The 24,238-nt window shown below is 41.3% G+C and overlaps 1 protein-coding gene across 1 annotated transcript in view; it reads left to right on the top strand.

Moving 5' to 3' along the window:
* The window catches only part of SPIDR (scaffold protein involved in DNA repair), a 273,150-nt gene that overhangs the window by 5,365 nt on the left and 243,547 nt on the right, over nucleotides 1-24,238 (top strand). Inside the window, exons 3-5 of the mRNA XM_081110967.1 lie at nucleotides 788-854; nucleotides 12,736-12,813; nucleotides 17,048-17,232. Of these exons, the coding sequence (XP_080967093.1) occupies nucleotides 788-854; nucleotides 12,736-12,813; nucleotides 17,048-17,232 (330 nt within the window). The remainder of the gene's footprint in view (nucleotides 1-787; nucleotides 855-12,735; nucleotides 12,814-17,047; nucleotides 17,233-24,238) is intronic.

Below are 24,238 nucleotides of genomic sequence, written 5' to 3'. Positions count from 1 at the left end.
TTCTCATCCTTGAATTCCTTTAATAGTTGTGGCATGTTAGTATTCACCTCTTTATGCCATGCAAAACCTTTATACTTTTTTTTTTTATATATATATATGAAGGATACCTACTGAGAATTTTCTGAGAGGAGCACTGAGCATCCTCTTTACAAGAAGTATAATTATGCAATGCTTATATATTCAGATATATAATGAGATATTCAGGTTATTTTTTGTAAATGTAACTTTGAAGTACAATATGGAGCAATACTATTATAAACTAAATGTTAGACAGTTTTCTGTTTAGATTCAGGAAAAATATAAAAATACATTTATAAGTATATGAAGAGTATGTACTTTGGGAATAATTATTGGTAAATATAAATATAGTGGGGCCTTGACTTACGAGTGCCCCGACTAACGAGTTTTTTGAGATACGAGCCGTCTCTTGGCCGATTTTTTGCTTTGAGTTGCGAGCTAAAATTCGGGTTATGAGCCAGCTTCAGATACCCCACCGCTGGTTGGCGCAGCAAACGTCATAGTGAATGCCACAACATCAGCCCAGCATCACTGTCTGTCTCGTTCACTTTTTGATTTGACATATGAGTAATTAGAGTTACGAGCTCCATCACGGAACGAATTAAACTCTTAAGTCAAGTCCCGACTGTAAAAGAAAACAGAGAGGAATACGTTAAGGAGGATGTAGTTAAGGTTTTGAATATTTTACAAAATATCGTTGGTTTTTAGCCCTTATCACATAAATTACTACATTGTTGTTGTTAATATTATTTTTATTATCTGCCTACAGTCCTTAGCAGCTGAAAAGAAGACTATTACAGAGAAGCACCTTGAATTGTATGCTAGTCCCAAAAAAGGTAATATTTTGTTGATTTCTTGACAGAAAAGTATAAGGATAATATAGTCTTCCTTGATTTATTTTCTCTCTTATAAAACATTATTTACATAGTTTGAATAGACTATATATTCATGCTTTAAAAACATCCCAACAATGTAATCAGGTGTTTTTTGAGAAATCTGTCTCTCACCTTTGTCACTATCTGCCCCATTTGTCCTGCCTTCTATAGGTAAGCATTAAAATTTTTTGTGTGCCCTTTCTGGGTTTACTCATTGACAGAGCCCAGTAGGTTAGCTCAGACTCATACCTCCAAGGTTTTAAACAATGTCTGATTGTGAAATAAAATTATGACCTACTTCAAGCAATGAAATTCTTTTTTTTAAAAAAATATATTTTATTGGTTTTTTACAGAGAGGAAGGGAGAGGGATAGAGAGTCAGAAACATCGATGAGAGAGAAACACCCATCAGCTGCCTCCTGTACACTCCCCACTGGGGATGTGCCCACAACCAAGGCACATGCCCTTGACCGGAATCAAACCTGGGACCCTTGGGTCCGCAGGCCAGCGCTGTATCCACTGAGCCAAACCGGTTGTGGCGGCAATGAAATTCTTACTTGACAAATTAGTTAGGGAAGGCTTTCAGTTACAAATAGTGGGGAACTATATTAGAGTGTTTGAAGAAATGGGGTTGAATTTATCTTCTGTCACAAGAAGTCCAGGGAGCCAGGCTCTTTCTGAATTCTGTAGCAGTAGTGTGGGGTTGTTCTTGTGGTTAAGAGGTAGAAGCTGAATTCTCCAGGCCCAATTCTTGGGAATAATGTAGGGTCTGAGGATTTTCTCCAAGGGAACTTTTCATCTGGGAAGGAATTCCCTCTCCAGGACCTCTAGGTTTGGCCATAACCTATTACATAGAGGCACCTCCCCTAAAGAGACTTCAGTGAAATTAAAGATTTTTAAACATGTATGTTGCTGCTCAAATAAAATTGGGGTTTTGTTAATAGGTCATTGGCTGTGCTGCTACACTCAGTTATACTGTGGGTGGGCAGGGAGAGTGGGGATCTCATCTGGCCCATGGTATCCTGACTGTCCTGACTGTGATCTTGGGAAAGCAAGCGAAACATGCTGCCTTAGTTTCTGTATCTGGAAAATGGGAATAAGAATGTGTGCCTCATTGGATTATTGTGAGCTAAAAAAACAAGTGCTTAGCTCAAACGCATCGATGGCAGCAATTGCTATTATGTCTGATGGCCAAATGAACGATATGAAAGCCTGTTCAGAATTCTGCAGAGTGGGAAAACTATGAATAAGAGACTAAACACTTTAAGTGATATTATTTCACTGAAATTTATGCAAATGAAAATAAAATTTATCAAATTTTAAAAAATTCCTAAAATTCTATATTATAAAATAAAACTGGCATACATCTTTTTGTAATACCATAATCTTCTAAAGGATCTCTAGAATTTAACTTTTCTTCTTATTAGTGCCAAAGGCTATGATATTCAAAGATCAATTAATTCTGACTTCTAAACTATCATAATACATTGTATGGAGAAAATAGTATTTTATAGATGTGGCTTATATCTTTCTGTGAACATTTTAAGTATAGTTAAACTTGGAGAAAGAAATATTAAATAAGCTGCTACCTTTTATCTAATTACAAAAGTATGTTTTACAATGATTTCCCCACGTCAGTATATATTTAACTCACTCTGCTATACATTCTATATTGTAGAATACTCAATATATTCTTAAAGGCTTAAAGATCTTTTATCAATATACTAGAGGCCCAGTGCATGAAATTCGTGCACGGGGGAGGGGGTCCCTCAGCCCGGCCTGCACCCTCTCCAGTTCGGGACACCTCGGGGGATGTCTGACTGCCTCTCGCAATCTGGGACTGCTGGCTCCTAACTGTTCGCCTGCCTGCCTACCTGATTGCCCCTAACCCCTCTGCCTGCCTACCTGATCACCCTAACCACCTCTGCCTGCCTACCTGATCACCCCTAACTGCTCCCCTACCAGCCTGATTGCCCCTGACTACTCCCCTGCTGGCCTGATCACCTCTAACCGCCTCTGCCTCGTCCCGCACCCAGGACCCAGGATTCCCTCCTCCAGCAGGCCGCAGGCACCCAGGACTTGGGCCAGCTTCACCCGGGCCGGCCACAGCCACAGGGGACTGTGAGTGGGCGGCTTGGCCTGAGCCACAGCCACAGGTGCTGGCACCCAGCACCGTGGGGCGGGCAGCTTGTCCCTCTCCTGGGCTGCAGGTGCAGCCGCTAGTGCCTGAGACTGTGGGGTGGGTGGCTTGTCCCTCTCCTGGGCTGCAGTCCCAGCCATTGGTGCCCAGGACCGTGGGGCGGGCGGCTTGTCCCTCTCCCGGGCTGCAGCCTGGCTGGTCCCCATTCCTCTCTTGCGAGTTCATCTGTGCCTGGCTGGTCCCCATTCCTCTCTCCCCAGTGTTGAGTGTCTGAGCTGTTACTGTGTGATGGCGTGATGGCATGACAACCATTTGCATATTAGCTCTTTATTATATAGGAGCTCTTAATTATATATATATTAATTACTTCCAGCATGTAAGAAGCTTATTAAATCAAGAAAGTAGTGATAATTTAACAAAAGAAATTGATAAAACAGACTCAAGGTATTTCTTAGAACTGGCTCATTTTAAAAATAGCATCTAAAGTATTAAAGACAAGCTATTAACAGAAATTTTAGGGTGTGGAAGCAATATTTTTATCAGAGCTGGGAAGGAGAACATATTTTTGCAAAGTGTGTAAAAAAATGACAGTGGGAACCAGAGAAGACTAAAATGGAAGGAAATGAAGAAGATGGGAAGGTGAGAGAAGAAAGCGGATGAATATTAGCAAAGGCGCTTGGCAGAGGTTCAGGAGAGACGGAAAAAGATAAAAACTTAAAATTAAGAGACTGGAACCTTTGTAGATAGCAATTTTCTTTAAAAAGCAGAACTTTTGCCGTAACCGGTTTGGCTCAGTGGATAGAGCATCGGCCTGCGGACTGAAAGGTTCCAGGTTCGATTCCGGTCAAGGGCATGTACCTTGGTTGCGGGCACATCTCCAGTAGGGAGTGTGCAGGAGGCAGCTGATCGATGTTTCTCTCTCATCGATGTTTCTAACTCTGTATCCCTCTCCCTTCCTCTCTGTAAAAAATCAATAAAATATATTTAAAAAAAAACAACAGAACTTTAAAAAAATCTGTTTACCAAACAAAATGAAACTATGAAGTAAACTGGAAATAGTACTTATTTTTTTCCTGAAATACGCTGCAGAAATATTTTTATTGAGGTCAGAAATCTCTTACTCCTTGAAATGCATTACTAAACTTAAAAATTATATATTGGCCTGGTTTTCTCCTCAGTGGATCATGGGTTTCTTAAAAGCAGACTCTTCTCTGTTGCTCATCTTTATATGCTAGGTATATTTGTTTGGGCTACCATAATAAAATACCACAAAGTAGGTGGTTTGAACAACAGAAACTTAATATCTCATAGTTTTGGAGGCTAGAAGTCCAAAATGAAGGTATTGAAAAAGTCGGTTCCTTTTATAATCTTCTCCAAGCTTCTTTCCTTTGCTTGTAGATGGCTGTCTTCTCCACATGTCTCTTCACATTGTCATTCCTCTCTGAATGTGTTTCTGTGTCCAAATTTCTTCCTTTTATAAAAAACCTCATTCCTCTCTGAATGTGTTTCTGTGTCCAAATTTCTTCCTTTTATAAAAAACCTATCAGATTAGGGGTCACCCTAAAGACCTCACTTTAACTTGATTAACTCTGTAAAGACCCTACCTCCAAATAATGTCACATTCTAAAATGCTGGGGGTTAAAAATTTAACATGAATGAATTTTGGGGAGGGGCATAGTTCAACTCATAACACCCTATGCTGGCAGAATGCCCAGCACACAGTGGGCACTCAGAAATGTTTACAAATGCATGGTAACTATTCCTATAGTCTGGCTGATGTCCTTCCTGGAATTTCACTGGAATGGATCTTGATTTCAAGGGCAACCCTTTTCAGCAAATAAAATGATTTACTGACTATTAAATTATGTATAGTGGTTTTACTTATATAAATATTATACTTAAGTGTCTTATGAACTTAGGCTTATGAATTTCATGAATTTGTTATATAATCACATGAATAGTGATAACTTTCTGTCATAGTCTATTCAGGCTACTAACAAAACAAAAAACAACAACCCATAGAATGGGTAGTTTATAAACAGCAGACATATTATTTCTCATAGTTTTGGAGGCTGGAAGTTCAGTGCATTTGGTGTCAGGTGGATTCTCACTTCCTGGTACCTACACACCATCATGTTGTGTCCTCACATGGCACTTATTTAGGATGCAGGAGCTCAAATAAGACTGTCAGCTGATTTCTTAACAGAAACGGTTTCAGGCCAGAAGAGATTTATACAAATTATTCAAAGTGGTGAAAAGCAAGGACCTACAACCAAGACTACTGTACCCAGCAAGGCTATCATTTAAAATTGAATGAGAAAAAAAGAGCTTTCCTGACAAGAAAAAGCTAAAGGAGCTCATCATCACCAAACTAGTATCATAAGAAATGTTAAAGGGACTTCTTTAAGAAGAAAGAAAAAAGAGGAACAAATGAATAACAAAATGGCAATAACTGCATATCTATCCTATATAATAAAAGGCTAATAATGCAAATCAACCGAACGGGGGAACGACTGGTTGCTCTGACGTGCACTGACTGTCAAGGGGTAGACACTCAATGTAGAAGCTGCTCCCTGGTGATCAGTGCGCTCCCACAGGGGGAACGCCACTCAGCCAGAAGCCAGGCCCATGGCTGATGAGTGCAGTGGTGGTGGTGGGAGCCTCTCCCACCTCCACGGCAGAAATAAGGATATCCAACTGCTGGAGGGAGCATGGCCTAAGCCGTCAGTCGGACATCCCCCAAGGGCTCCCGGACTCTGAGAGTGTGCAGGCTGGGCTGAGGGACCCTCCCGAGTGCACAAATTTTGTGCACCGGGCCTCTAGTCTATATATGTAAAAGGCTAATATGCAAAGTGTCCCCACGGAAGTTCGAACAGGAGACTGGGAGTTTGATTGCTCATTATGACATGCGCTGACCACCAGGGAGCAGCCTGGAATGAAGGAAGGCCCTGGCGGGCAGCCAGGGAAGGGAGGCTCCAGCCAGCAGCTGGGAAAGGGAGGCCCTGGCTGGCAGCTGGAAGGCCCCAATTGGCCCTGATTGTATACTAGGCCTCTAGCCAATAATAATCACTTTATTTTTATTTTTTATTTTTTTAAATATATTTTATTGATTTTGTACAGAGAGGAAGGGAGAGATATAGAGAGTTAGAAACATCGATGAGAGAGAAACATTGATCAGCTGCCTCCTGCACATCTCCCATTGGGGATATGCCCGCAACCCAGGCACATGCCCCTGACCGGAACCGAACCCGGGACCTTTCAGTCCGCAGGCCGACGCTCTATCCACTGAGCCAAACCGGTTTTGGCAATAATAATCACTTTAAATGTAAATGGATTAAGTGCTCCAATCAAAAGACATAGGGTAGCTGAGTGGATAAGAAAACGAGACCCATATGTATGCTGTTTACAGCAGACCCACTTCAGATCGAGACACATAGACTGAAAACAAAGTGATGGTAAATAATATTTCATGCACTTGGTAACAAAAAAGTAGAAGCTGGGGTTGAAATACTTATATTGATAAAACCCCCACAAAAACCATTAAAAAAAAACCATAAAAATGAAGGCTATAATAAGAGACAAAGCAGGACAGTACATAATGATAAAGGAATGTTGAGTATCCATCCAACAAGAGAATATAACCCTTATAAACATTTATGCACCCAACATAGAAGCATCTAAATATATAAAGCAAATATTGATGGATATAAAGGGAGAGACAGTAATATAGTCATAGTAGATGACAGTAACATCCCACTGACATCAATGGGTAGATTTTGCAGGCAGAAAATCAAACAGGAAACAGCGACCTTAAGGAACACAGACCAGATGGATTTAATTGATATTTTTAGAATATCTGCCACCCCAAGGCAGCAGAATATACATTCTTTTCAAGTGCACATGGAACATTTTCCAGACCTCGTTAGACTACAAAACAAGTCTCTATAAAATAAAGAAGATTGAAATCTTCTGATAAGGGGTTAATGTCCAAGATTTATAAAGAAGACAGATAACACCATAAAACCCCCCAAAGCAGTTAAAAAATGGTTAGAGAACCTGCATAGACACTTCTACAAAGAAGACATACAGATGGGCAGTAGACAGGAAAGAATACTCAATGTCATTTAATCATAGAGAAATGCAAATTAAAACTACAATGAAATATCACCTCATACCTGTCAGAATAGGAATCAATAAATCAACAACCAGCAAGTGTTGGTGAGAATGTGGAGAAAAGAGAACCCTTTGCACTGTTCATGAGAATGTAAAATAGATGCCACACAGTGCACTATGAAAAAGAGTATGGAAGTTCCTGAAAAAAGTTAAATGTGAACTACATCATGACCCAGCAATTTCACTTCTGAGTATATATCTAAACCCCCAAACCACAAATTTGAAAGTAAATATGTACCCCTGTGTTTATTGCAGTGTTATTCATAATAGCAATGATACAGAATCAACCTAAGTCCCTATCAAGAGAAGAGTGAATAAAGTAGATGAGGTACTTACATGCAATGCACTATTACTTGGCTATGAAAAAGAATGATATCCTCTCATTTGCGACAACATGGATGGAGCTAGAAGGTGTTAAGTGAAACAAATCCAACTGATAAAGACAAGTACTATATTATTTCACTTGTATGTGGAGTCAAAGGGAGGAAATAAATGAACAAACAAAACAGAAATGAATACACCGGTGCAGAGAGAGACAAAGTGTTGCTTGCCAGATGGAAGGGGAAATGGGGCCCTGGGTGAAAAAGGTGAAGGGATTAGGAAGTCCAAGTTGACAGTTATACAATAGTCATGGGAAATTAAGTACATTGTAGAGTACCTATATATATAAAAGGCTAATATGCAAATAGACTGGAACAACCGAACAACCGTTCACTATGACGTGCACTGACCACAAGGAGGCATGCCCGGATCATGGCAGGCATCAGCAGCAGGCGGCAGAGCGTGGAACATGGTGGGCATTGGGTGTGGCCGGATGGTGGAGCAGGTGAGCGGGGGCACCAGACCAAGGCGGGTTGCTGTCATCAGAGCAAGCCTCTGGTGGTTACTGAAAATTCTTTGCTCCCGTGTGCCATGGTCCTGCCAGGTGCTTGCACCTGCTGCCAGTGCCAGCCCTGCTTGCACCCATTGCCAGCACCCAGAGACAGCCCCAATCTCTCAGCGCTATCAATGGATGTGAGCAGCAGCTACTGGCCCCCGTTGCCCCTCAGGGCTTCTCTATCTCCCCCTGCTCCTGTGGGGTGATCGGGGCCGGCAGCCGCCTCTTGTACCTGTTGCTAGCAATGGCCCCGCTTGCACTCGCAGCTGGTGCCGGAGCCTCCACTCGCACCTGCTGCTCCTCAATTGCGCCTGAGTTCTTCTCCACCCCCCCCTGCTCCTGAGGTGCGATCAAGGCAGCAACTGCTGTTGGCACCTGCTGACGGCCCCAATCACTTTGCGCTGTCAGGTGCGAGCAGGACCATCACTGTCAGCATGTGGGAGTGGTGGCAGCGAGAGCAGGGCTGCCGCATATGGGACCAGGGGCCGTGGCAGGAGGGGGTGTGCAAGGGCATGGAGGATACGCTAAGTCCCATCCCTGTGCCCACCCCAGCCTTGCGGCCCACAGTTCCTTTCAAGGTGTACGAATTTGTGCACTGGGCCCCTAGTATAGTCAATAATATTGAAGTAAATATATAGGGGGCCAGGTGGGTACCTGAATTATTTGGAGGATCACCTCATCCTATATAATAAAAGACTAATATGCAAATTGTCCCCTCGACCAGGAATTCCATCAGTGGGTGGGGCTGGCCAACTGCTCGTGTCCCCTCCCCCAGTGGCCTTGCCTCTGATAGCCCCCCCACCCTGATGCGGGGGCAGGCCGACCAACCGCCTGTGGCCCCTCCCTCCAGCCGTCCAGCTTGATTAGCCCGATCAGGGCAGGCCAGCAGACCCCACCTGTACACGAATTTGTGCACCAGGCCTCTAGTAAATTATGTAATTGTCTAACCACTATTCTGTACACTTGAAACTAATATAGAAAAATATTGAATGTAAACAGTATTTGAAAAATAAAATCTAAAAAAAAAAATGTAGGTAGCTCATCCCTGGCTAACCCCCTGATCCTGTCCCCAAGGCCCCCTATTCTCTGACTCTCCAGTGAGTTGACAGCACCCTTGCCTTGCTCACTTCTTTCTGATAACACTTCTAGAGCCAAAGCAGCCCTGCTGAGTCTCTCTACTGTAAGCCCTTCCTTGTTTCACTGTCCCCAGCTTTAATAAACGTACTCAAAATAACCCGCATTCGTATTGTGAAACCTTTCCTGCATGAAGTCAAGAACCCATGAACCTACATGCTTCAGCCTGAGCCACACCTGCTCCTGGCACAGTCCCCTTAGGTAACATTCTCTGGTAATCCAGATATTTATTTCCTAAGCCTACCCAGTCCAGCTGGCTCACTTCTACTACCTCTGTAACTTTCAGCTTCGTGGGTAACAAGTGGTGCCATTTTGTCATTAACATCACCGGTAACATGGTGGTGCGACTCAGTAACCTTCATCACCCTTCTCCGACACATAAAGCCAGTTTCCAATTGTGGTTTTATCAACCAGGACTGACTGGAATGTCATGATGGAGAGAGACATGTGGGGACTCTGGATGTCACTGGACAGTTTTAAGGATTTAAGATTGAATTTGAATCTGATCAGAGCCCCTTGGAGAAATGGCCTGGTACCTTGCTTATTCACATGGTCCTGGCACTCTTTCCAGGCCCCACTTTGGGAGCCCATCTGCATCACCACCTCCTGAAATGCGACTCAGCAATTGAACTGAACGGACTTATTTTCAGGACAACATAATCGAGTCAGTGAAATATGAAGCAATCTACCAACTTCGCTTCTGGAATGACACAACAATTCCATATCAAGATGATGATGCTTTAGGGATTCCAGCCTTTCCTACTTTGGAAGAATCAGCTAACAGCCTCTCTGTTCCAGTCTAGGATCCCACTCCCATGCCCCTTAGCTCAGGCCGAGAGACTTCCATCCCCTACACAGGCAGGGACCACAGCCCTGTCAGCAGGAAGCAGTTAATGGATACACACTGTCCTCCCTTATCACCCCTAAAAGATTTCAGGATGGAAGTCTCTCAGGGAGGAATGAGACAGACTAGCAGCCAGGCCAAGTGGAATAAGGAAACAGACATGTCGTTAAATGGCCAAGAAGTTTATAGCCATCTAGTAAATTACAAAGTCCTATTTTCTGTAACCAAGGACTCTTAAGAGAAATGGTTCACACTTCTCCCCAATCAGAGGGTAAAAAGCTTAAAATCACCCTACTCATGAAGATAGGTAGCAGAAACCCAGTTAATACCATTTGTGCCAAACACACCCAAGGACAGATGAAGTTAAGGGAATAAATCTCATTTTGGCACATCAGCATAAGTTGATGAATATTCTGTTGAGATTCTCCCCTAAGACCTTCCCTAACCTCCCAGCCTTTAAAACCTTTAGTACAAAGGACCCAGGATGCTTTCCTTCCCAGGAGCACATCTGTGCCTTTTCCTTCTCCCTTTTATTCCCCCATAGGCATGCATCTCTTAAACTCTGAGGGGAACAATGGGTAGCGGTAGCTTGTCCAAGGCCAAACCCCTGAACGTGCCCACAAACCCCCTTTTCTCTCACTGCCCTGTGCGCTGGCAGCAGCTTTGCCTTGCTCGCTTTCCCCCCATAACGTTTCTGAAGAGCCAGAGCAGCCCCGCCTCGTCTCCTGTTGCCCTTCCTTGTTTCACTGGCCCCAGCTTTAATACATGTACTCTCAAAGTGAAAATAAAGATGTAATGTAAGTTATCTTTCTGGTGATTAGTATTAGTATCAACATTCTGATTGTAATGATGTATAGTTTTGTAAAATTTTATCAATTAAGGAACTGGGGAAGGAATACAAGAGTTTTCTTTATTATCCTCCTACATAATAAAAGGCTAATATTCAAATTGTCCCCACGGGCGGGAGTTCAACTGACCAGGAGTTAGACGTGTGCTGACCACCAGGGGGTGGCGCGGAACATGGCAGGAGTAAGTGATGTGGTGCTACCTGCCCCGATGGCTCCTGACGAGAGCCGGACTGCGGTGGGATGGTGGAGCAGGTGAGCAGGCAGGGCCAGGCCAAGGTGGGTGTGAGCGGGGGCAACAGTTGCCCCACCGGTCACCATGGTGGGGGATGGGGGCCAGTGAGCTCGATTGTCCCGCAGGTCACCCCACAGATGGCGACCAGCAGTGGTCCTGGGGGGTGGGGCTGGCTAGTGGGCGGCACCAGGACAAGGTGGGTGTGAGTGGGGGCCCTGATTGCCCTGCCGGTCACCCCACAGATTGGCCCTGATCACTGGCAAGGCCTAGGGCCCCTATCTGTGCACGAATTTCATGCACTGGCCTCTAGTTTATTATAACTGTACTTGAGGCCCAGTGCACGAAATCATGCACCTTGAAAAGAACTAGGCTGTGAGGCTGCGATGGGCACAGGGGCAGGTCTTGGCCCGTCCTCCACGCCCCCGCCCAGTTCTTCCTGCTGTAGCCCCCGGTCTCCTGTCTGCTTGCAGCCCTGCTCCTGCCACCACCACTCCCACGTGCTGATGGCGCCGCCCCTTCTCTCACCCGCTGACAGCGTGGAGCAATTGGGACCGGTGCCAGCAGTGGGTGCAAGCCAGGCCAGCACCATCAGCAGATGCAAGGGCGGCCACTGCGCCGATCTCCCATCAGGAGCAGGGGGCAGTGGAGAAGCTCTCGGGCGATTGGGGCTGGCAGCTGCCACTCGCACCCACTGACAGTACCGAGCTATTGGGGCTGGCATCGGGCGCAAGCGGTGGCTCCGGTGCCAACAGTGGGTGCAAGCAGGATCGGCACTGGCAGCAGGTGTGAGCGCTGGGTGGGCCTGCGGCACACGAGAGCAAGGAATTTTCAGTAACCACCAGAGGCTCGCCCCAATGACAGTGACTGGCTCCCCGCCTTGGTCTGGTGTCCCCACTCACCTGCTCCACCAACCTGCCGCGGCCAACGCCTGCCATGTTTTGCGCTCTGCTGCCTGCTGCTGATGCCCGCCATGTTCCACGACCGCCCCCTGGTGATCAGCACACATCATAGTAACCAGTTTTTCGGTTGTTTGGTTGTTCAGTTGTGCGGTTGTTTCATTGTTCAGTCTATTTGCATATTAGGGTTTTATATATATAGATGTTAATTTAGTGTTATCTCAAAATAAGTTTAATTGAAAAGAATTGCTGTTAAGTGTTTTAAGCACACTGGTGCTACCAGGGCTCTTAGTATGGCAAAGGAGGCACACAGACACATTTCTATTGTACTAAGTTTTGATTTTGTAGTTTCTGATTTGTGTTTTTGTTGTTTAATGAAATACTCTAGGAAGGAAATCATATAATCCATAATTATTTCAAGGTTATTTTTTTTGAATTTGTATTTGTGCTCCAGTCATTTTTCTTTTGTAACTTATTTCAATCATTTCTGCTTCTTTTTCTTCTTGTAATATGACTTTAGAGACGTTTAACCCAGGTTGCACATGGAACAGTAGGCAGGAAGATCTGACATGAGACGTTATCCCTGCTAGCATCAGAATTTTGTGTATTTATAACTTCGTCAAAGGAACATGCATTAAATCTCATTCTGATAACTCTATGAGGTGATTGCTTTTTATATATTTTCTTTTTCTTCAACAGAAACTACCACATCTCAGAGTGCCAGTGGGCTTACAGATATAACGTGGAGCTCCAGTGGAAGTGATCAGTCAGCTGAAGGTAACTACTGTCTGAGTCAGAGAGGGGTAATGGACATGGCTCTAGAATAGACAGGGTTTGTAATGGGAATACTTTCTGTTCAGAACGTGGAGCCAGTGACGGTAAATTGATAATTTTGTAAGAAATCTAGTTTCTATTAAATATTGGGTTCAATCTTGGGAAAAAGGTACATTACTTTTCTGATACTTAGCATTGATTATGTGTGATCTCACTGAGTCCCAACGTCTAGGCTAAGCCCTTTAGAAATATTTTTTCATTTACTGTTTCTCATAATAGCTCTAAGAGGTAGGTATTACCACTAGAATTTTTACAGTTAACAACTTAGGCTTGAACATGTGAGAATTGGTTTGGATTCCACTGTGGCATTCTTTGACGGCAAAGCCAGTAGTCTCAACTAACTACTTAATGCTACACCCATATTGCCTCCCTGCTAACCTGTTTTGGATAAATACAATGGCAACTAATGTGTGGTGGAAGTATAACTACTACTAGGTCTGTTCTGATGGCATTTTACATTATATCCTGCTTTTGACAGTCAGAACGGGGTTTCTCAGTCTTGGCATGTTGCCAATTGGAGCAAGGGAGTTATTTGTTTGGGATGGGAGCTTTCCTGTGCATTGTGGGTGTTTAGCAGTATCTCTGGTTCCTGTCCATTAGGTGACAGCAGCTTTCCCAGGCCCAGTGGTGACAACCAAGAATGTCTCTAGATGTCAGATGTCCCCTAAAGCAGCAGTCGCCAACCTTTCAGACCTCACAGACCACCAGTGGTCCATGAACCACCGGTTGGCGACCACTGCCCTAAAGTGCAGTTCACACCCCAGTTGGGACCACAGACTTAAAATTATAAAAATCATATTTTTCCATATGTTAAAATATATAGCTCATCTAAGAGTAGGTAAAAGTTTTAATGCTTTCAACATAAGCTTTGACTTCTTTTTCACTGTTATTTTGACGGTCCACGTTACTTAGTTACTGAGTCAAGGTTCTGCTTGTATAGACAGCTCCTGTGGAAGCTGACTATGCTCTTATGGCCACTTTGTATGACATCTTGGTAACTATTGTTTGACATTTCAGTAATAGCCAGATAAAGTGGTATTCTAAGGTTATACTTAAATTCAGAATTGCTATTTCAGCCATGTTAAATGAAATTCATTGTCATATAACTCTTGGTTTGTCCTCATGCATCTCAGAACATAATTTCATTATTAAAAACTGTATGTTTTTATGAATGAATAGTGAGGTATGTGAATTACATCTCAGTAAAACTGGTATTTAGAACACTGTATCTTGTCCTGTTGTATGAAAAGGTCTTTTATATTAATACTCAGTAGTTTCCAAAACTGTTAAAGAATGGGAGGATGCTTTGAGCTAATTGCTTTAACATGAGTTAGGAAGTTGTTGACTTCTCTTAAATAAGTTGACCATTAGCTAACAAGTAAATGATCCCTTGGAGATTGTTCATGTGTACAACTGCTTGATTAGCTTTTTCTTCTGCCCTCTTTTTCTCTTCTCTCTTCCTCCGTCCTTTTTACCTTTAATTACCATTCATCAAGGTATTGTTTATCTCAGACACTTGGCTGGATACGATGCTATTTTCTTTGATATCTGCTAGATCCTGTGATCTAAGTATCCTTATTTTACAGAAGAAAATTGAACTTAGAGAAGTCAAGTCCCTTGCCCAGAGTCACATAGTTAATAAATGTGCCAATTGATATCCCAAGCCAGGAATATCTAACTTTTAATGCTGTGTTCTTCAGTACTCTTCTGATGGTTGCTAGACCTGGCTTCTTATCAGAATTACTAGGTGAGCTTTCAAAACAATATTTTCAGCTGTATTGGATTAGAGTCTCTGGGCTTTATGGCCCAGAATTGTGATTGAGAAGGCAGAGAAGAACCCTGAGTTAAAATTGTCAAAATATTTTTTCTTTAAAAAATTTTTCCTCTTGATTTGTCTTTTATGTAACTTTGGGAAAAATGTATTCACTTTATGGAGACTCAGTTTCCTCACCTGTGAAATGCAAATTTTAGTCTAACAGCAACTATCTTGCCTGTTTCATAAAATTATTGTGACCAAGTGAAAAGTCCTGTTAGTCTTGGTCATGATAGATCATTTTACAGCAATATCAGTGTTCATCTGGGAACTTGCCCAAGTTAGAAACACTGTTCTGTATTCTCTTTTGTGCGTGTGTGTGTATTTTATTGTGAGGGTCTAGAACGGCATGATAGGCCCTTTGTAGACCCTGATTTTATTGAATGAAAGAGGACTGAATGAATGAATGCTACAAAAATGTGTTGAACTGGCGGCAGGGGCATTAACTCTGAGACACTTGTTCCCCTTCCCCTTGCTTTCCATGGCTCCCTGGTGTGATGGTTTGGCAGCTGGGAGAGTTTCTTATGCATTCCTGTGTCTAGCTTCCATGAGTAAATGTGATGGTAGATAGGAGGAAATAATTGCCACCATGCATCTGCTTCTCCAAGACTGGACCTCCAGTTTTTTGAAACTGTTATAGTTGACTTTTAACTCATGTTCTGAACAACAGTTTCAGATTAAAGAAGACTGTTTCTTTTTGTTTTGTTTACTTTATCTCATACTTTTAACTATAGCTTAAATATTTCTTTTTTTGTTTTTATTCTCAATTCCCTTAAGATATTAAAGCTAGTAAGTTTTATATTTTTAATTTTATTTCTATCTGGAAGTGAGAATGTTGCTATTAGACCTCTGAAATAGGGCCAAGATATCTTACTAGCCTGCTTAGTAGCTAAAGTAGCTGTGAGGGAGCTCTTGGGCTTTGTAATGTAGGGAAGGTTTACGTTATGTACTATACCCCAGAGAATAATTTATCCTTAATTATTCATCTCTTTAAGCATAGCGAATTAGAGTTGGTACATTTGATTATTAATATATTAACATAATTTAACTTTCAAATTAAAATTTCGCAAAGGTAGTATCTAGATAATAATATTTATTAAATAAACTAAAAACTAAATTTACTTTGTTTCTTTCCTGCTGAGAGAAATCTATAAAAAATGTTGGGTGAAAATCTTTGACAAAGTCTTTATTAGTAGAAGACTGATTATATAAACTATGGGTCATTTATGCAATGGAATACTATCCTATATAATAAAAGCCTAATATGCAAATTGACCAAACGGTGGAACAACTGGTGGAAAAACCCATCGCTATGATGCACACTCACCACAAGGGTGCAGATGCTCAATGCAGGAGCTACCCCTAGCCCGCAGAACCCCAGGCAAGCCAAGGCAGGTGCCAGTGGGGACCCCCCAACTGCCCCGCTGGTTGCCCCACAGAGGGAGGCGACCGGCAGCAGCAGCAGCGGTGGGGGGTGGGCCCGGCGAGCAGGTGGCACCAGGCCAGCCAAGGTGGGTGCCAGTGGGGGCCCCCTGATCGCCCCACCTGTCGCCCCACTGATCAACCCTGATCACCAGCCAGGCCTAGGGACCCTACCTATGCACAAATTTCATACACCCAGCCTCTATTCTATATATATAAAAGCCTAAGCAACCTTGCTACCGTTCGATTGGTACCTATAATGTGCAATGACCACCAGGGGCAGATGCTCAATGCACAGGCATAGAAATGTGGAACAGACTGATGAATATCAGAGGGAAGGGGGTATGGAGGAGGGCAGGAAGAGATTAATCAAAGATCTTATCGGCATATTAGAGGCCCAGTGCACATGTGCACTGGTGGGGTCCCCAGCCTGGCCTGTGGGGATTGGGCTGAAACCGGCAGTCTGACATCCCCCTAGGGGTCCCGGATTGCAAGGGGGCGCAGGCCAGGCTGAGGGACCCTACTGGTGCATGAATCTGTGCACTGGGCCTTTAGTATTATAGAAAAGAATTGGGATGGCTCCCTATTTTCTGATGTGGAAAAACCTGCACATCATTTAAGTAAAAAACAGATCACAGTATACCAGAAAGGAGAAATTTGACTATATTTTATTTGCTTTAACATGCTGGAGAAACCCTAGAAGGGTACAAAAACTACTAATAAAAGTAGATACATGAGAATTGGAGTGGGAATAAGAGTTAGGAGTAATAGGATGGCTAGAGAGAAGAGTACAAGTATACTTTTCACTGTCTTTTAATATATTTTTAAATTATTGAGCAACATGTTTTTTAACTGTTGAGAATAAAAAAATAAATTAAAAAAATAAAATTGAGTTTAAAATTGTATTTAACATATAAAATTGAGTTTAAAATTATTTTCTAGATGAACTGCAGTTTGTTGACTGGGAGAGGGACAGTGACAGGGAAGATACTAATGATGAGAATGAATTTGAAGACAGTGAGAGTGCTGCGGAAGATGGCGAGAGTGCTGTGGAAATATCAGACTGTGCTTCTTGTGCAAGCAGTCATTCTCTGACAAGTGAAGAGAGAGTATCTGAGCTTCCTAAGGTAAGAAGGAATTGTTTCAAAAATTTTTGTTCTGTTTATGGCATTTCTTAATCATATCCTTCCTCACGGGTAGCAGCTTTTAACTCCTAGTGGATTCTTTTGCACTTTACCTCCTTATCTCTAAATAACACGCTTGTAATGTATCTCTAAACATAGATAAATATTTTTTATGACAATGTTATGAGCAATAAACACTAGTTATTCAAGAAAAATGATCTTACATGTAATAATATTACATGCAGTAAACATTAATATTTCAAGAATAAAAGGGTTTTAAGTATAATAACATTACCAAAACTGTACTAACATAGTATGATATCACAAAATTTGTAGGAAATATTAAATATCTGCAAATAACAGGATTACTTATATCATATTCTAGAATATATTTTTCCCTCTGGCTCTATTTTTTTCATCAGTTTATGTTGTTCATTATATTCCACAAATGAGTGAGATCATGTGATATTTATCTTTCTCTGACTGGCTTACTTTGCTTAGCATGATGCTTTTAAAGTCTATTTTGTCGGCTATGAGTATTGTTACTCTAGCTTTTTTTCTTTTCAATTTGCATGGAAAATTTTTTTCCATCCCTTCACTTTCATCCTGTATGTGTCTTTTGTTTTGAGGTGGGTCTCTTGTAGACAGCATATAGTTGGGTCATGTTTTTGTATCCATTCAGCTGTCCTACATCTTTTGATTAGAGCATTTATTCCATTTACATTTAAGGTTATTATTGAGAGGTACTTATTTATAGCCATTTTAATTCTGTATAACTAGGTTGCTCTCTCTGATTGTTCTTACAGCAATCCCTTTAGCATTTCTTGTAATGCTGGCTTGGTAGTGATGAACTCCTTTAGCTTTTTTTTTTTTTTTTTTTTTGTCTGGGAAGCTCTTTATTGGACTGTTTATTTTGAATTTGCATTTGGAGGTTGTTTCTTTGTTTCCTCATTATGGTTGTCTGTTTGGATTTGTAACTATGTATTAGGTGGATCCTCTACACCTCTCAATCTCGAGTGCAGGACAGTGTTAAAGCCTGTTTCTGACTAATTGGATTAGATTCCAGAGTTCTAAGTGGCTCCCCCCACAGCTGAGATACCTCTCCAGGACTTCAGTTGCCATCTGTGGGTGTCCTGCCAGCACTTTGGCACCTTCACCCCTCCTATCCGTCTCTATGCAGTCTCCACCTTCGGTCCTTGGGTATCAGGGTTCTCTCCTGTGAGTTTTACATTAATTATTCAGGAAGCCTTTCTCTGTTTCAGTTGTAACTCCAGTTTGTTCCTGAGAGCTAATAAATACTGAGTTCTCTTCTCCTCACCCACTTTTCACCACCAGCTACCCACTGAATATTCCCCATCCCTCCATTTTTTAAGAACATATATATCATGTTTGGTTAGATTAATATTAAGCATTACATACATGTGAATATATAATATTTGTAACAAAGGCAAATATTAATTATGATTACTTTTTCTTCACAACTTTTTATTTTCTTTAGTTAATTATTTGGTGGTTTTGTTTTCCTGGTTTTACTTATCATTAATAAAACTTTAATTTTTTACCATTGTATTTGTTTTAGTGGAGAATTTTTCCCCACAACCTTCTCGCTGCTCTAATTTGAACTCAGCAGCCTCTCCGCTTTGTGACTATTACTACTCAGGTCTCCCTTCATTCTCTTTCTTGGAATTCTCTTTATCTCCTCTTATTTGGAGCAACTTAATCCTGGATTCTATGTATGCCTTTCTTGGTTTTCATTCTCATTTTGATTGAGCATATCTTATAGGACCTTTCAAGAAAAGATTTGTGAAAGATAATTTTTTGAGGCTTGGCAAATCAGAAGATGCATTTATCATCTTTGATATGTGACTGAAAATTTGTATACAATTATAGGTTGAAAGTAATTTGTCTTCATAATTTTGAAGGCTTCATTGTTTTCTAGTTCCATAGTTAGTGTCAAGAAGCCTGAGTTATTCTCATTCTTTTTAAAAAAAATATTTTTAATGATTTCAAAGAGGAAGGGAGAGGGAGAGGGTGATAGAAACATCAATGAAGAGAGGGAATCATTGGTCAGCTGCTTCCTGCATGGCCCACACTAGTGATTGAGCCTGCAACCTGGGCATGTGCCTTGACCAGGAATAGAACCGTGGCCTCCTAGTTCATAGGTCGATGCTCAACCACAACCATGCTGGCCAGGCTCAGCTACTCTAAAAAAAATTTTTTTTCCTGCCCCTTTACCTCTTATATTTCTTGGTGATAAACTCCTTTAGCCTTTTTTTTGTTTGTTTGGGAAGCTCTTTATTTCACTATCTGTTTTGAATGATAGCCTTGCCAGGTACAGTAACCTTGGTTTCAGGTCTTTGCTTTTCATTACCTTGAATACTTTATGCCATTCCCTTCTGGCCCTTAGAGTTTCTGATGAAAATCACCTGATCGCTTTATGGGAGCTTTTTTGTAGGTAGCAAATTGCTTTTCTCTTGCTGCCTTTAAGAATCTGTCTTTAATTTTTGGCATTTTAATTATGATGTGTCTAGGTGTGGGTCTGTTTGGGTTCTTCTTGCTTGGGACTTTGTGCCTCCTGAACTTAAGTGACTTTTTACTTCACTAGGTCAGAGAAGTTTTCTGCCATTATTTCTTCAAACAGGTTCTCTATCCCTTGCTCACTTTCTTCACCTTCTGTTACTCCTATGATGAAAATATTGTATGTTTCCTTTTGTCCCACAGCTCCCTTAAGTTGTCCTCCTGTTTTTTCTTTTTGGTTCTCTGAGTGATTTTTTTATAGCTCATGCTATCTTGGCAGATGCTTCTCAGGAGATTCTAACTCATAAACCCGCATACCCTCTGCCCAGGATCATGTAGTCACATCAGCACTTACTTCCTAATACTTCCTTATATTAATACCTAAAACCATTCTCTTTGGTGTATTTCATATTTCAAGTAGGTTGAAAGAAGTAAAATATGTGCAGTTTTTGAAGACTTGCGTCTCTTCATTGTTTATTGTTTGCCTTTGAATTTCTCAGACAGAAGCATGCCCTGAGAACATCTCCTGGTAGTGAAGTGGGCATGTGAGCCAGGAAGGAATAGTAGCCAATCAAGGGGTCATTATCAAGCTAGTTACTGTTGTGGGCGCGTGGAACTTAATACTGCTCTTAGACTCTGTGAGCATTAGAATTATCCCATCAGAGGGGCCCTGAGGCAAAGAAATGGATGAGCTGGAAGCTGGACAATAGGGCAAGCAAGCATCACTGAAGACACAGGGGAGGAGACATGAGTAGGGTGTTGACGGAGTCAGCTACAATGTGTAAATGAGCTATGTACATTAAGTAACAGTGGAAGGGGAAGATTTATACTATAATTAGGAGTTTTGTACCTATTAATTGGCTTTCCAGAAACAAGACCTCTTATATAACCTATAAGGGTATTTTTGCCTCATATGCTAGTATGCTTGTAGAAATGAAACATTCATATGGTGGGTGGATACTTACTGTACATGACATGTTCTACTTTAATTCATTGGGAAGCACTGATTATAATTCGGGTCTGTTGTGAATCCCTTGTCCAGGGATGTGATCGATTTGCCTATACATGTGATTCCACCGGTTCCCTGGAGCAAAGGCAATTGCATTCAAAGCACCAGCAGCTAATACATGTGCTTCCTTGTTATGGGTCACTCTCCTGAGTGCTTTGCTACATACATTAGTGTATTTAAACCTCACAAAAACTCTGAGAATGGAGCTGTTTTATCATCCCTTCTGTTCCAGATAAGGATTCTGAGGCCCAGAAAGATTAAGTAATACCTGTGGTTATAAAGTAGTAAGTGATTGAGCCAGGATTCTAACTCAGACACACTCACTTCTGGGCTGTGGTCCTGACCATTTTGTTACAGTGTCATAGTGATAGCAATAACATTAAAACACAGTAACCCTGAGTTCTTAGAATGTGTCAGTACTTTGCTAAGTTCTGATCATGTGAGGTAGTTGTTATTATTGTTATACCCCTATTTTATAGATGAGAATATGAAGATACAGTTAATAAATGGCAAAGTGAGATTCTAATTCATGTCCCAAATTCTCTTAATTACTTACATTGTATTCCTTGGAATACAGATTAACTACATACTCAACTACTTGGAAGAAAAGCGTGATAGAAATTAAAGACCATAGCAATAAATTGTCTTTGTAATGTTGTCTTTTAAGACATTTAACAAGTGTAGTTGATTACTGATGTGACTTGCCATGTTGGTTAGTATTGCTGTTTGGATTTTCATAATTTATTTTACCATTGTCTTCCAAGACATGTTTCTGTAGAGGGCAGCAGAGACATAATAGTGAAGTCTCTTTATAACCTACATTTTTCAGGAAGTGTGAAGGAAATGGGAATTAGGTGAGCTGTGTTATGCAGTCCTCATGTACGTTAGGTAGTGATTGCAGTGAAATACAGGTGTGACTGAGAGACAGGTAAGCACCTTCCCCTGTCACTGAGACCTTAGTAAACATGCCTTCAAACTGCCTTTGTCCAGTCCCTTCCCCCATGGGTCAGTGGGGGACAGATTTGGAGAGTGTTAAATTAACTAGCAAAGCTGTATAAATGGCATGCCTATATTTTCTAGTTTTTCCTTTACTCCTTTTCTGTTAAATAATAACCAGATTATTACAATGGTATTATTACTAGCAGCTGCTGTGAGAAATGAGGGCAGGGTGGAGAACTTTGCCCTTGACTGTTTTAGGGCAGTTAATGTCAGAAAAGAGCAGTACACTCAGTTGGTGTTACAATAGCTGGAGTTGAAATAATGTTCTGCTAAACAACTTTTCCCTGACATATATACATGCATCATTCAATTCTCACTCTAAGGCTATGAGGTAGTACAGTGTTCTCTTTATAGCTATAAGATTTATGTTCTTAACCCTTTGCAGTCCAATTTCATTTTTGGAATTCAAACAGTCTGGTCCAAATTAATTGATGGGATTGAATGTTGAACCGGTTTGCAGTGTTGACCTCAGCCTCGACGTTAGACCTGCGCCTAGCACCTGATCTGTCGAGTCAGCCTCCACGTTGGACCAAAAAGGGTTAAAGAGCCCTCATAGTGGAAGAATTTTTGTTTAAGTAACAAAACCTATGTGAAAAATAATACTTGCATGACTTTGATGGCAATTTTGGGCTTTTGAGATACATAGACATATATTTTTTTGCTTCTTTCAAGAATCTTGAAACTAAATACATGAAATACTTTATACATTTAAATTAGTAATACTATGTTATGTAATGCTAAGTTCTACTTACTATCCTGTTTCCAAAACTTTTCTCAGTTTAAAAGTTTTATATTATTGCAGGTAATTTTTATACAAAACAGAATTTTATTTTTCTACACCTTAACCCTTTGAGTGCCAACCAATATCCTTGGAACTTTGCTAAAATTGCCAAGGCATTTTTGCTGATTTTACAGCAGTTTAGGAAAAAAATTATGAATCACAAGTAAATAAAGTCACATATTCAATATCTTCCACAAAATCGTCATCTTCACAGCAAGAATTGACATATTTAGCAATATCATCATCACTAATAAAAGCAGACTTAGAACTGGACACTACAGGAGGAGTGCGATGGCGCTCCTGGCAGTTTTGGCGAAAGACAGGAGGAACGTGATAGCGCTCCCCGGCCTCTAGGGGTTAATTGTCATTCCTGGTTTGTTGTTTAAATTTTTAGTTGTTGACATACATTCTCTTTGTCTTAGAGTTCCTAGAGCCTCTAGTATCTTTTGTCCCTCATGGGTACAACTTAAGGGAATATTCCTGTGTACATCCAGGAATATTTTCCAAATTCCTTTTCTAAAGCTTGATTGCCACAGCATGTAGACAATACCAGTATGTCTCACCTGGCTTTATCAGCAATTCCTACCTGACTCTTTTACTCTCCAAGCCCTAACAACCCTACCCACCCCTGCTCCCGCCCAGTATCCAGCCTGCTGCCATGCCAAAATGACACAGGAACTTGTTTCTCGAAGGCAGGTATGCTTAGCTTTAGCTCCCTTTGTAATTTCCCAAGTAGTATTACCAATATGTTTATTGCAACTCTGCTTCTATTTTATCTTTTTCTATCTCTCTTTATTCCTATTACTAGTGATCTTGAAAAGGATATTTTACATGAAATGTTGTATTTAGGGAAACTGTTATAGAAGTCTAACTATTTACATTAGAATTTAGCCTATGTAAGGGAGATTTGCCAACTTTGGGAGGTGTCCCTATATTCTTATTTTCAGATAGAATCATTTGCATCTTAAAGACATGAAAACCCTAGGGCATAGCTTGATAAGTGGAGGAATCATCTGTACAGAGAGGAGGTTTGGGCGTAGAAACAGATGGGACCTCATTGCTTTCCTCTCTATAGAGTTTCTGCCATATATTATCTAGTTACATAGAAAGACAAGTTAGTTCTTCTTTCTCATATTTCTGCTTTATGCTCTATAGTGTTAAGTCCTGATTTTATATATTAATCTTCACTGGAGGATATGTTTATATTGATTTTTAGAGAGAGAGAAAGAGAGAAACATTGATGTGAGAGATAACATTGAGATTAGTTCCCTTTTGAATACACACCCCTCCCCCTCACTGCCCCCCCCCCCCGTCCCCCTGCGCCGCCCCCCCCCCCCCCAGGATAAAAGACGCAACCTAGGTAGGTGCCTTGACAGGGAATCAAACCTGTAACCTTTTGGTGCACAGGACATTTCAGCCAACTGATCCACCTGGCCAGGGCCAGATTTTATATTTTCAAAGCTAGCTTTTGGTATATATTATAAACTCCCTTTCTTATGACCACTGGTATTTCGTTATTTACTATCTTTAGTGCAGATATCTAATCTACCTTGGCTGATTTTCCTTTCTGCTCTTAGTCTATACTGTGCTAACATAGTAATTGTGGACATATTTGTTGCATGTTCTTAAAGCCAGACTGGTCACATTTTTTAGCAGATCTTTCAGAATACATAGGTAATTTGTAAAATAACATTTCTCATTTT

Source organism: Myotis nattereri (genome assembly GCF_964212035.1).
Source record: "Myotis nattereri genome assembly, chromosome: 17".
NCBI lineage: Eukaryota > Metazoa > Chordata > Mammalia > Chiroptera > Vespertilionidae > Myotis > Myotis nattereri.
Note: the sequence above shows the minus strand (reverse complement) of the source record. Positions and strands in the feature narration are given on the sequence as shown.